The sequence below is a fragment of the Strongylocentrotus purpuratus genome, unplaced genomic scaffold, assembly GCF_000002235.5.
Source record: "Strongylocentrotus purpuratus isolate Spur 01 unplaced genomic scaffold, Spur_5.0 spur5_scaffold_6, whole genome shotgun sequence".
NCBI lineage: Eukaryota > Metazoa > Echinodermata > Echinoidea > Camarodonta > Strongylocentrotidae > Strongylocentrotus > Strongylocentrotus purpuratus.
The window spans coordinates 42,446,870-42,459,727 of NW_022145612.1; the positions used below are offsets into that span (position 1 = coordinate 42,446,870).

The 12,858-nt window shown below is 38.4% G+C and overlaps 1 protein-coding gene across 2 annotated transcripts in view; it reads left to right on the forward strand.

The window, feature by feature from the left end:
• The first annotated feature begins 472 nt into the window (after positions 1-472).
• Positions 473-12,858, forward strand: part of LOC100893366 (mediator of RNA polymerase II transcription subunit 15) — a 37,937-nt gene continuing 25,551 nt past the window's right edge. The window contains exon 1 of one of the 2 annotated variants that reach the window (XM_003723882.3): positions 473-976. In XM_003723882.3, the coding sequence (XP_003723930.1) occupies positions 833-976 (144 nt within the window). In that variant the 5' untranslated portion in view covers positions 473-832. Of the gene's footprint in view, positions 977-11,834; positions 12,029-12,858 lie in introns of those variants that run through there. The other variant, XM_003723883.3, reaches the window with a different exon arrangement.

Sequence of the window (12,858 nt, forward strand, 5' to 3'; positions counted from 1 at the left end):
CCTCTCTCTCTCACATGCACCCGCAAGCCTACATTATGTAAACCTATAATAATGTTACCAGGCTACAGTAAGAAGTGACCAACAAGGAAACGTGTTAATTCAAATATTTTTCTGCCATTATTTTGAAGTCTACTCATCCCTTCCTCTTCGAAACTTGCTCTGCAATGGATTTTTTTTCAACGCACATATTTATTAAGAAGCTCTTAATAATTTCTTTTAGTATATTTGGTCTCTGTCACCTCCCCCCCCCCCCCCCCCCTCATTTGAAAAATTCTCCGTGATCTCTTATCACTTATAAATCCAAAAAATAAATATCTCCGGTTTTTCATTTCGGGTCTCAGTTCTCTAGACTACAAAAAATTAACCACGAAATGGCGCCCTTGGCATCGTAACTCGCTTGTCGTCTGCTAGCACCACTCAAAACACACTTACGCCGTGCGTTCTTCTCTGAGAGACCGGCAGGGGTCACTCTCTGATGCTGAAGCACGCTCGCACAGCCGACAGGTATAGATACAGATTACGTAGGAACAATTTATTGGACTCATTTGCAAAGAAAGCCTGTCTACCTAGCTCTAATTAACTCCAACTAACGCTTGATAGGAAATACATAGTGAAACATAACAGGATGAGGAAGTTATAAGCCGGTATAGAACCTGATTTTGAACACGGACACCGCACCAGACTCATATTGCCGAAACTGTAGCCGTATTTTCCGGCGTCTTGATTTGGGAACTCGGTACCGCTGAGGAAGGAATAAACCCGGTATATTTGGAACGGATTGTTTACTATAGATACTGTTGAATGTGTATGTATTAGCGGTCTGTGGAGTTCGATGACTATGGAGCAAGGGAAGGGCTCTGAAACGGGGACCCCCGTCTATATGGACAGTGGGGATGAAAATCCTGATAGCTACAATAAAATGAAATTTCACGCCAGTAAAATGGACCTTAATCTACGTATTTTGAGAGATCAAATGGTGAGTATTTAACTATCATCAATTCATCATGGAACTCACATTCACATCCCACTAATGCTCATTTAGGGTACAAATAAAGTTTCATTGTCGACAAAAATACTGAAAATGAAGTTAGACATTCCAATATTGTCTTGTTACTTGCTTTTACATGCAAAGCAAAGCTTCTTCTCATTGCAATCAAAACTGAGGCCATATAATAAATTACTAAAATGCTCTTTTTGTGACGGAAGATGTAATGACGTAGGCCAATATTCCTTTTATATTATACACATTAATCAATTTTCAGTCGATGTCTTTGTATCTTTGTCACATAAAACAGTGTTTGCTCGTCAGTTCTTTTCAATCACGTTTCTTGATAAATTATTCAATGCAGTCACGAAATATACCTTTTATATGTCATTAAAAAAATGCAAGGGAAAATACCTTGAAGAGTTAAAATAAGCTGATTTACAGGGGATGAAAGGGAATGTTTGAATCCATGGTCAATTTAACTTCAGGTGAAGTACAGGCTTTTTTGTCTTGAATGCATATAGATTTATTATTCAAAGAAAGTTGCCATTTCGTAAAATGACTTTCTAAGAAATCCTTATCCGTATGTGAAATTCAAAACTTCAGACTCGTATCAACTTTCATTTTAAGTCGACTGCGTGGATGTTGCATGACGCTATTGGCTTAAAAAAATAACAAAATACACGAGAGAGCTTCCGAGTCGCTTATTGTATTCAAGATCTAATGGTTTCCCTCCAACGATTCATTTGCATACTTTCCTTGGCTTACAGACTGAATAGTGAAATATGTTTAATGAGAAACAGTACAACTACAAGTTCAAACAATTTATTGAATGTAAACATTTTAGAGATCCTTAAAAATTGTCAAAATCATCAACTTCCAGCATCTTTGTTCATTCTTGATACGATGCATGTATTGAAAATACCATCCGATGTTCACCTGATGTAATCTGAGTCCCCGGTGGGGTCACTCAATGTGACTTCCGGACCGCATGACCGTTACCAAAATCGCGGAAAAAGGGGTCAATTTCAAGCAATGTCCGCGGACAAAATATTCCTCGAAATTAAGAAAATAGGGGGCACATGTGTCCCCGAAATTGATAAATAGGGGTCAGGAAAAGGGAAAAGAGAAAACCGGGAAGGGAAAAGAGAAAACGGGGAAGAAAAATTCTCGGAGCCGAGTCTTGTCCTTGAAATATGGTAAAATAGGGGTAAATTTGCGAAAGTGTCCTTACAATCTTATAAATAGGGGTATTCCAAAGTACGATTTCGTCCTTGTTTTGACGTAAAAAAGGGGGTTAAATTTCACAATTTGTCCTTGAAATTGACCGCAAAAGGGGGTTATATGCATTGGTGGTAACGGTCATACGTGTCACTCTTTGCAGGGGAGTGACCCCACCGGGTCTGAGTCTAGCTGTGGTATGCAAGATGGCGTCTGAGGTAAACCGTTCGGATGTTTCCCTCATTCAGTCATTCTCAGATGGTCGTGTGGCTTTTCGTAATGTCATCCAGTCATCCTAGTCATACAATGACTGTATTGAGAAGTCGCCATCGTGTACCCCTTTTAAAGCCTCCATTCATCCCGTTCTGACGTCAAGTTCAACTGATGTGCTTTGTATACATTCATCGGTAAAAAGATCGAGTGAAGTAGTATTGCCCTCTTCTTCTCCTCCTTGATATCATTTCATTTCTTTCATCCTCTTAAAAGTATGTCTTGAGACATTTTCGACAGCACTCCCCTCTCGAACCCCCCCCCCCCCCCCAGCTGCTACCCCTCTCCCTTGTGATATGGCTTGTGTTTGCTTTGAGCATAGACCTACACAGTAAAAACGCTGTTTAAAAAAGTGATGTTCACTTACAGTTGTACACTATCTTAAACAACAGTTGATCAAATTGTAAACAATGTTGCTAGAAACAGAAGTAATTTTGTTAAACATTCGTTGTTTAAAATTTAATGACTGCTATATTTACTATACGAGAGCTTTTAGACAGTGTTGTTTACATATGACGTCATGTGTCTCGTGCCAGTTAAGTGCGTGTTGGCTAAAGGCTTTATTTCACATTGTTATGTTTAGAAACAGGTTCCTTGAAACTAACATGCAATTGAAATTGACATGCCACTTAGAAATGCAGTGCAGCTGTTAAGGCACAGCTCATTGTTATTCATATTAGATGCATACACACAATGCAAGTGTATGCAAGGGCCTTTTGTTGACTACACAGATTGATACATATGTAAAAGCACATGGACATTGAGTCTGGATCAAACTACCAAAGCAACCACACGTGTTTCTGCAGGCTCCATCTTGTTTGTCTCTATACTTACATTTATTTAGCTTAATAGTTATTACTTTCCAACCCACAACACAACATCATGGCCGACCAAGCTACCGACGCGCTTCTAAGTGACTGGGGATTCAATGGCTTAATTGAAATCACTTTTCTATTAACCACTTTGAAGTTTTTAACTTATAGCGTAAGTTCACAGTTAAAATTTTCGGTATCTGTACGCAAATGTCAGAATATTGGTAGACTTAAAATCGTCGCGTCATGCAGTGCGGCACTGATCGCGCACTCGGTTATAACGTGTGCTAAATTCCTTGCCATAGAGATTGCATGCATCCCTATATATGCAGTTTATACGTGCGTGCATGCGCGCTCATGCAAAATGGGCACTGTTTTGGCGCTAATTCATGAATTGCAGAATGACCCTAGTCTTCATATACCTATATAGAGACCCAGAAGTAGTGGTGCACTTATTCAGAGTATCAAACCCAAATTATACCCCATTATACAACCCTTTTGTTGTAAACAACCCCCACTGAACAACAGCTCCTTTTTAAACAACTTTCTTTAAACAACCCAGTTGGTTTAAACAACCCCAACTGAACAACAGCTCCATTTTAAACAACTTTCTTTAAGCAACCCAGTTGGTGTAAACAACCCCCACTGAACAACAGCTCCTTTTTAACCAACTTCCTTTAAACAACCCAGTTGGTGTAAACAACCCCCACTGAACAACAGCTCCGTTTTAAACAACTTTCTTTAAACAACCCAGTTGGTGTAAACAACCCCCACTGAACAACAGCTCCTTTTTAAACAACTTTCTTTAAACAACCCAGTTGGTGTAAACAACCTCCACTGAACAACAGCTCCGTTTTAAACAACCGTCTCTAAACAACACCGGTTGTTTAAATTGTGATTTTAAACAAGTTGTTCAAAATGTTGATCAACTTAGTGTTTAAACTTTAAACAACTCGAGTTGCTTAACATTTTAAACAACTCTTAGATCAGGTCACCCGTTAATCAAGAGTTGTTTAAACTTTTAAACAACTTGTTCACAAAAATTTTAACTGTGTATTTAGTCTCTTCTACCCACGAATTGATCCTGAAATAACTAACGTGTCTCATCAATCGAGTTCTTTAAAATCTTTCCCTCTTTAATAAATCGCTGGATGAGTGTGGTCGTAGGCATATACAGGGATGAGAATGAGTCAACTCTTTCTTTTTTTTAGCAAGCTGTGCCATGAAAAGCCACGTTGACGTCTGATATATTCATAACATGCTAATAAATTAAAACAACAAGGACTTTGTATATCACGTACATTCTTCGTGTGTCTATATGATATCCCTTTGTTACATATAGCGTTTATTTGCCCAACCGCAGCAGCACGAAAATTGAACACGAACTCCTATAACTTCACACGTGGACTGCAGCTGAACTTTATTATAATATTTGGGCTATTTTCTCTAGCTTTACTGGAAAAATTCCCTTTCTATTCTCTTGAGGCCTCTGCTTAGTGAGGTGAATTTGACCTCGCCTGGCTCCCAACGTTAATTTTCGTCTGGTTATCCTATTCTAAAGATGGGGAAAAAGTTCAAGACCACAGGCATAGTCGGGAAAGTTATTTTGACAGGGGTAATAGAAATATTTGACATTTCAGCGAAGTTTCCCCGAATCACCTATGTACAATATACAGGGTTAAGGGAAGATTCCAAAATAAAGTCTCAATCAGCCATTTCTGTTTCTGTCTTCAACTTGCTTCATATCCTCCATGCATCTCTTTCCTTTCTGAATTTATTTCACATCCTTCCTCATTTTCACCCTGGTCTTCCAACACTTCTTCCACCTTTCCTGTTTACCAGATATGGTTCCTTAAAGTTAAATTCCTGTTTTGATATAATAATGTCTCTTTCAGGAATTACCAACGAGTAAGAGACAAAGCAAGAATAAAATATCAATATAGGTCCTATATTGCCTGTTGGTAAAGGGTCTCAAAATATATTTGTCAGATTTTTTATCAAGACACATTAAATTAAAAAGAATCCCCTGAAGCCTTGTTGTGATCTAAGTTAGCCTACATTTTGTTTTCATCTATCTTGATGTTCTCAATAGTCTCGGTCATTTTAAAAAAAAATTTGCTTGGTTAATATCTAAAATATAAACACGATGACATTCATTGTGACATTGATGTGACTACGTAATCGTGACCTTTGTTATCACTTTTCATAGTAGTAGGTATCAACATGGGGGCGTTTCACAAAACTTGTCATCAGTGACAAATGACAGTTTTTTTTATAAGCTACTGAAATCCTTGCTTCTGATTGGTTATCAACAGATTTGTCACTGATTTTTGTCATTTGTCGTTGGAAAAAGGCTTTGTGAAACGGGTCCCTTGACTATACTGTAATCATGCTAAACATGAAGGACAGATTGTACACTGTTACAAAATGCCCTTGAACGGTGTACCCTTGCCCGTGAACGCGACCGTCAAAGAATTTAGCTTTACCTACCCACACGCCAAGGTGTTAGGGTACTCTGAAAGTGATATTCGATATGTTGAGTCACTTTTTAGTAATTCCCCATCATCATTTTCGATAATTTGAACGTTGTGGAATGTGGTTTGTTGTGGCTTACAAGGATGCGCGGCCTCATTCATCATGTATTACTGGGGGGGGGGGGGGGGGGGGGGGGGGGGGACAAAAGTAAAATCGCGGTGTAAGGAATCTCAATGTTCAGATCGACTCTTGAGGATTCTCTGTCATTGAAATGGCATTATGATTTTAAGAATATAAATCAGTATAATTCAACCCAACATTGATGTGATAAGTCCACAAACTCCACATGCGTAAAGTTCAAAGCTATTGGGCGGGTCTGTGTGAATCAATGACAATGATTCCATTTTATGTAGTAAATATAATAGCAGCGATTGATTTGACTTGTCACAGAGTACCCAATCTATTTAAATATTCACTACAATGTGCATTCAGTTTTTTCTTCCGGCCATTCATGCAACTTTAGAACGAAGACAGCTTTGCTACAATCGTGTCAATACAAATATATCAGGGAGTGACACCTCATTACAAATTGACTCTGCTTTCTTCAGAAGGGGGCGAGTCTCGATTTGACACGAGGAAGAATTTGTTCACCTTTTGAATTCGGGGAGGGCAAAGGTGTGCACCGCGTACGTGGGTCCCATTCACGGTTTATTTCAACGCAGACTCCATTATTGTATGCTCACCACAAAACGGGCTCCACCGACTTTGTATCATGTATGCATTGTGATGAGTCACCCTCATAATGCTGTAGAAGTGAGTGATTTTTTTCATTCTTTTTACATGTTACATAGATGACAAGGCATCCTCATAGTTGTAGCATGATGGATTGCGAGTATGAAGCTCTTTGACATTCTGGTGTTAGTCAGGTAGTCGGGTAAATAATTGCTACTGTTACAGTAACTCGCTTGCTTTTTCAACTTGAGTAAACATAGCAGGCACGAACGCAGGGGCCCGGGGGGGGGGGGTGTTTTGGGGTTAAACCCCCTTCAATTATGTTTTGGGAAAAAAATGTATATCCCGTAACCCCCCCCCCCCCCCCCCCCACTTTGCGAAATTTCGGTCGGCGCAATGTACACATTATTTTGTTTGCGGAGGCCAAAACAAAAAATTAGTTCTCTCACTCCCCCCCCCCCCCCGCGTAATATACATAGTGTTAAGGAGATGCAGGAAAATTTAAGATTACGTTTTGAACACATTAAAAATTCTTGCTTCATAGTGAGAATTAATGACTTGTCACAGCTATATGACATCAACGTTTGCTGGGTGATTTCAGGGATATGGGAGGGATCTCATCACAATGTTATTAAATGGAAAATGAGAAATCTCTAGAAAAGGATTCAATGTGCTGAATTTCTAAAGCAGAGGAAGTGACAATATTCTTTAGGTTTACTGTGTCTGCAGGGGATGAACTTGAATTGAATGTCAATCGATGATTGCTGGGATTTAAAGGGTAGGATGGGGATTATTGAAAATACAGAACTGAGAAGTTATGGAAATTATGAAGAGGAGTTTGCGAGAAGCAATATAGCAGGTGTGGAAGCTGTATATAACCGGAATGAGCATTGTCAGAATGATGAATAGAATCGGTTCTATATTATACAAGAATGAATATCATAGGATTACTTGGGTACATATTGATTGATTTATATCCTGCATCAAAAATTTGATGGCTTTTGATTGGTTGAGAGCTCGTCACATGACCAGCATTATTTTAATTTTTTTCTAGAAAGTACTATATGAGAGTACTATTTGGGAGTACTATTTGGGAGTTGAAATTTAAAAAAAAAAAAATTATAATTGAATATCTCTTTTTCTTCAAATCTTAATTTAATGATAAAAAAAATATTAATTTTTTTTTTTTTTTTTAAAATTGACATTTTTTTAAAAATTTTCTTTTAAATAAAATATTTTTTTAAAGCAGGATATAAAACAAATATACCATGCCTTCTATTCGAGGTACTGGTTAAAACTATGGGCTTCGGTGACTCCAAAAGTACCATTTACTATTGGAGTCACCTCTTGCGCATAGTTTTAACCAGAACCTCTCAAGACTGTGTATATATTTTGTATAACAGATGTTTATACCTACGTCATGTACACTTTCACGTTTAAAAGCAGTGGAATAGCCTATGCTAATTAAAACTGGAATATCATTAAGCTCTAATTGATCCTTTTGAAATGATGGGATGATGATGTGTATAAAAAGACACTTGGAAAGAGTCAAACTCTTTTACCTTCAATTTTGATAAGAGGCTTAAATTCTATTTCGGAAAGTGAAACAAAAACAAACTCTCCAAGTCAGCTGGCACTTGTAAAACGATACTTTCGTCGTACAAAGAAAAGGAAAATGTTGGATACGGGTCAGACAGATCAAGACTGTGCTCCTGGATTTCCATTTTCTGGAAACTTAACCTTGACTTTCCCTCGTCTCATCTCCAACATGCGTGTGACCTCCCATATCCAGTTCACGCTATGGCGTGTATTTTATATGCCCATATAGCCCAATTCAGACAGTCAGGGTTCAGGAATGGGATACCGTCAAGAGCTAGTCAGATGAGAAACGGATACAGAATGTATTGTAGGGGGTATGGTAACGGGTTCAGGGGCACAGGAGAACGTCCCCTCCCCGTGCATCTATAACCCCCCCCCCCCCCCCGAATCACATTTCCCGGATGTAAACAAAATGATATAGGGGACAAGACATACCCCACTTCAAGGCTCTAACTGAGCAAGTCTGTGAGTGCTGGTGAAACTTCCTATACTTCATATCCCAGACATCAGGGGGGGGGGGGGGGGAGGAGGTACCCCAGTATCCCTCCTTCGGATTATATTGACTGTCTGAAATGATCAACATGAACATCGACAATTTACACTACACAGTACTATAGGTGCAGAAATATGAAATACAGCTCCATAGAACTATAGAAGTGGAGTACCTTGCACTTCCTGTCAAATATAGTTTATCATTAAAGTCAAACAGAAATAGTTTTACCAACTCATGAACACAGTACACCGATGATTTACTACGTGCGGAAAGAAGAAAAAAATCTTGCGCAAACATTAATTGTAGCCACCAAGCGAATTTGTTATTGTTATTGCTTCTTTCTTTTGTCTAGAAATTATGAAATCGACCAACAAAGAAAAGTGCTGAAAGGAAAGATCAAGAAACCAAATGTAACCACAAACAAAATTGTCGGTTTGAGCTCTCGCGTGCTCGTGCATAAACAGCGCAGCCATTTTTTTTTCTTTCGTTATAGATGATTATGAAATGAAAGACGGAAAAGCCACACTCGGCGAAATGTAGGCCATCAAGCAAAGAATTTCGAATTTGGTTTCAACAAAGAAATTCCTTCTATTGATTCCTAACACTCGAACATTTGTCATGTAGGGTTGTGCGGTTACACTTTCGGTCCTCCTTTTGAGAGAGGGGAGGCCAAGACCCTGGTCCCAAGTGATGACGACCTTTACTGGTTGGCGTGCGTAAGGATACGTTCTTGGAAGAAATTAGAATTGCAGATTGGGGAGTTTTATAATAAGATTCACCTTTCTTTCTAACAACAAATTCAATTAATTTTGCGAATTCTATTAATCGAGGATTAACTAACAACATATCACGTACGCGGTGTTCTTCAGATAATCTAATTTTTTTCTCGCGAATAGATTATATTTTGGGCACTCAAGGATGAGAGAACATTACGCACTCTTTGGGGATCGCCATTAGAGGTCTATGATGGAATGTCGTGTAGGTTTTGCGAAAAGTGGTAATAATGAGGTCAGACAACGATCTACGGGAGCACGGAGGACAACGGGGAATATGCCCCTATCGAAATGCGAAAGGGGGAATAAAACGAAGGGGGAAAAAGTGAAAAGTGAAAAAAAAGGAATGCAGGGAGAAAAGGGAACGTGACAAAGATGATAGGACCCCTCCCACACTCTCCTCTTAATCGATAACCTTGTTCATTAATATTTCATCCAACTAGTATTATAGTAAGACCATGCCGCCCCCCCCCCATATGACTACCAGTGCCTCCTTAATGGCTGGACTGATGCACGATACGCCAGTGTACATGATGTATGTATGATGTAATAATGACTGTATGCTTCATCCTTATAATATGCAGCAATGTCTTTATCAGGTTTATGCATTTTTTTCCTTAAAGGGATCGTTTAACATTGTTAAATCTGAGATACACGGCCCTACGTGTTATTAGTGTCTGTGATATGGTGTAATATTGAAGCCCTAAAAAAAATCGCGCTTCAAAATGATCAAGAAGTGCCTCAAAAAAGTAAAAATCTTTGAGTGACCGGTTTTACCATACTCGTTTTCCCTAATAGACTGTAGTGTTATGAAAACCGTCAGGCGAACGGTTTTCAAAATTTGTAATTCCAATCATAAATATCTTGATAATAAGACAGGCGTTCGGCTTGTAAAAGTCATGGGGTTCCTGACTGACCTAAAAATTTATAATTATCATTGCATCATGAGCTAAATCCAGAATTTTGTTTCAGAATCTGAGACAAAGTTACCGGATCCCTTTAAGGGGAATATTCCACCCTAATTATATCTTGGTTTTAATTAAAGCAGAAACACGAGAGACACAAAAAAAGTGAAAGTTTGACAATATCCTATTGAAAATAGGAAGTTATGAATTTTTGAAGCTGTCATCAGTGAAACACAAGTTGGCAACACAGTGAGGTATCTCGCGAGCTCCTCTCCAATTTGCTAGTGTACAGAAAATTGTATAACCTTTGAATTATCTTATTTATTGATGACGAAATACTTGTTTCATACATTGGTTGTAAAAAAACACATTTGCAATAATTATGTGTAGAGTGAATAATTATGATTGAACATTATCTTAAGATAAACTGTAAATTTTTTCTTTTTTGTACAGGGCAAATAAGATGGGACCTCGCAAAATTCGGCATAAAGTTGCCAATTTGTGCGTGATCGGTTGCACCTTCAAATAGGCTATTCCTAACTTATCTTAAATCGGTTTGTCCTCAATCTTTCACTGACCCGTTTCTCTCATTTTTCTGCTTCTATTAAAGCCCCACTGTCCTACTTGTAGCTAATTGCTCCCTCTATATAAACAACTTCCCCAATCGGTGCCCGTTGGTCCCCCATGGTCCCCCATGATCCTCTTTTTCTTATGTTAGTTGAGAGCTGAGTTAATGAGATAGCCACCTGTCAGTGACCTCGCTGTGTGGTCTAATCCCTTTTGGCTCAGGAGTAGTGACGGTCTTTAAAACCAACTTAATATCAGGATGGACGTTCCCTTTAAACTTTGTATACCGCTTTCACATTCCTCCGTCTTTCACTATCCCCAGTATACTTCCACGTGTGAACTCAGCAGTCTGTATTGTACTCTCCTTCACCCTCCCCAGGCGGTAGATCATGTTGTCTTATGATAATACGAAGCGCTCAGGTGAACCTGGCTCTTTATTAATCTTCATATAATTATTGTCAGTTCTTGTGGGCATCATCATAGTCAAAGACCGAAAAAAGTAATTTCCTGACAGGAAGAGAATCCCGTATCTCCCATTGGTTGAATCTATATAGAGATTTGGAGAGAGAGAGAGAGAGAGAGAGAGAGATAAAGAGGAAGATATAGGTAGATATAGGTAGATATAATATAGAGAGATAGATATAGGTAGATATATATATATATATATATATATATATATATATATATATATATATATATATATGGAGAGAGAGAGAGAGAGAGGAGAGAGAGAGAGAATACATGAGCAAACTAATGAAAAATAATGGGAAAGGGACCGAAAGTATGGTACACAGATTGAGAAATAAAAGAGAAAAATGGGTCGAGATAAAGATTGAGTAGTTTAGAGAGAAAGAGAGACAGAGACAGACAGACAGACAGACAGACAGAGGGAGATTTTTTTTAAAGAGAGAGAGAGAGAGAAAAGGAAGAGTGGAGTGAGACAGAGCAAAAGCGAGAGAGGAGAATAATATTTCAGGAAAAAAAAGAGAAGGACGTAATAACAGTGCCCAATTATTTATGTTTGCTCAAATATTTGCAAACGTTGCACGGGTTGCTCATTATTTTTGCTCTACTGGGCTCATTATTGTCAGCGTTGCGGGACAGTACGTGGGCAATTGACGTTCATTTTTACAAGAGTTTTGAAGAGGCAGGTTGGAACTTTACAGATCTCCTATATACCATTCTGAAAGCGAAACGTAAGTGAATCATTTTTTTTTGTACATAACTTTTTAGATACAGAAGAACGCAACGAATAGACAGTGTTATATTTTCTGTGAACCATGTACAACGTCTTCCTTTTTTAATAATGACGAATTCGTCTTTTTGTCACGGAGCGGTTAGACATGTCATTACATTTCCTGTTGCTATTTTTTTCCTGTTGATTTTTGAATGTGTGCACCGTTGAATGTTTTGCTCAAGGGTATAAGGTATTGTGTTGTAAACTGGGCGAAGGATTAAAAATCTGTTTTTCTTCTTTTCTGCAAAACTATTCACAGTGTTTTATGAAGGATATGTTCCCTCTTAATCTTAAAGATTTAATTCGACTACGCCTCTATCTAAAAGCACATCCTGTTTTTATTCTTCTCAAAACGTCACTTTATTGCAATCAAGGTCGAACTACTTACTCCATGCGAATTGACTTAGAATTGCTATGGAGCTCAGAAAGTTATGTGAAGGAGAATTGATATCAGAATACCAACACGTTGACATATTTTCATGAAGGAAAAATACTCCGTATAATTTCCCCTCCCTAACGTGAAACATCAAATTGAATTACTCACAAGTGGGTTTTTCTCCCCGGAGCTATAATGTGGGGGAATGAATAGAAAAAAATTGGCATATTCTTTTTAATAGAATCCATGAACTAGTTCTCGACTTCCCCGAAGCCTAAATACATTTCTTGATGGGGGTAGTCTTCTACTTGCTTCTGGTTTAAGTAAACATTATCATAGTTTGCACTTTGCCCGACACCATGTTAAGTGGGTTGTGCTCCATTGCTAAATAAGATTTACAGAGTTTTGTTCGA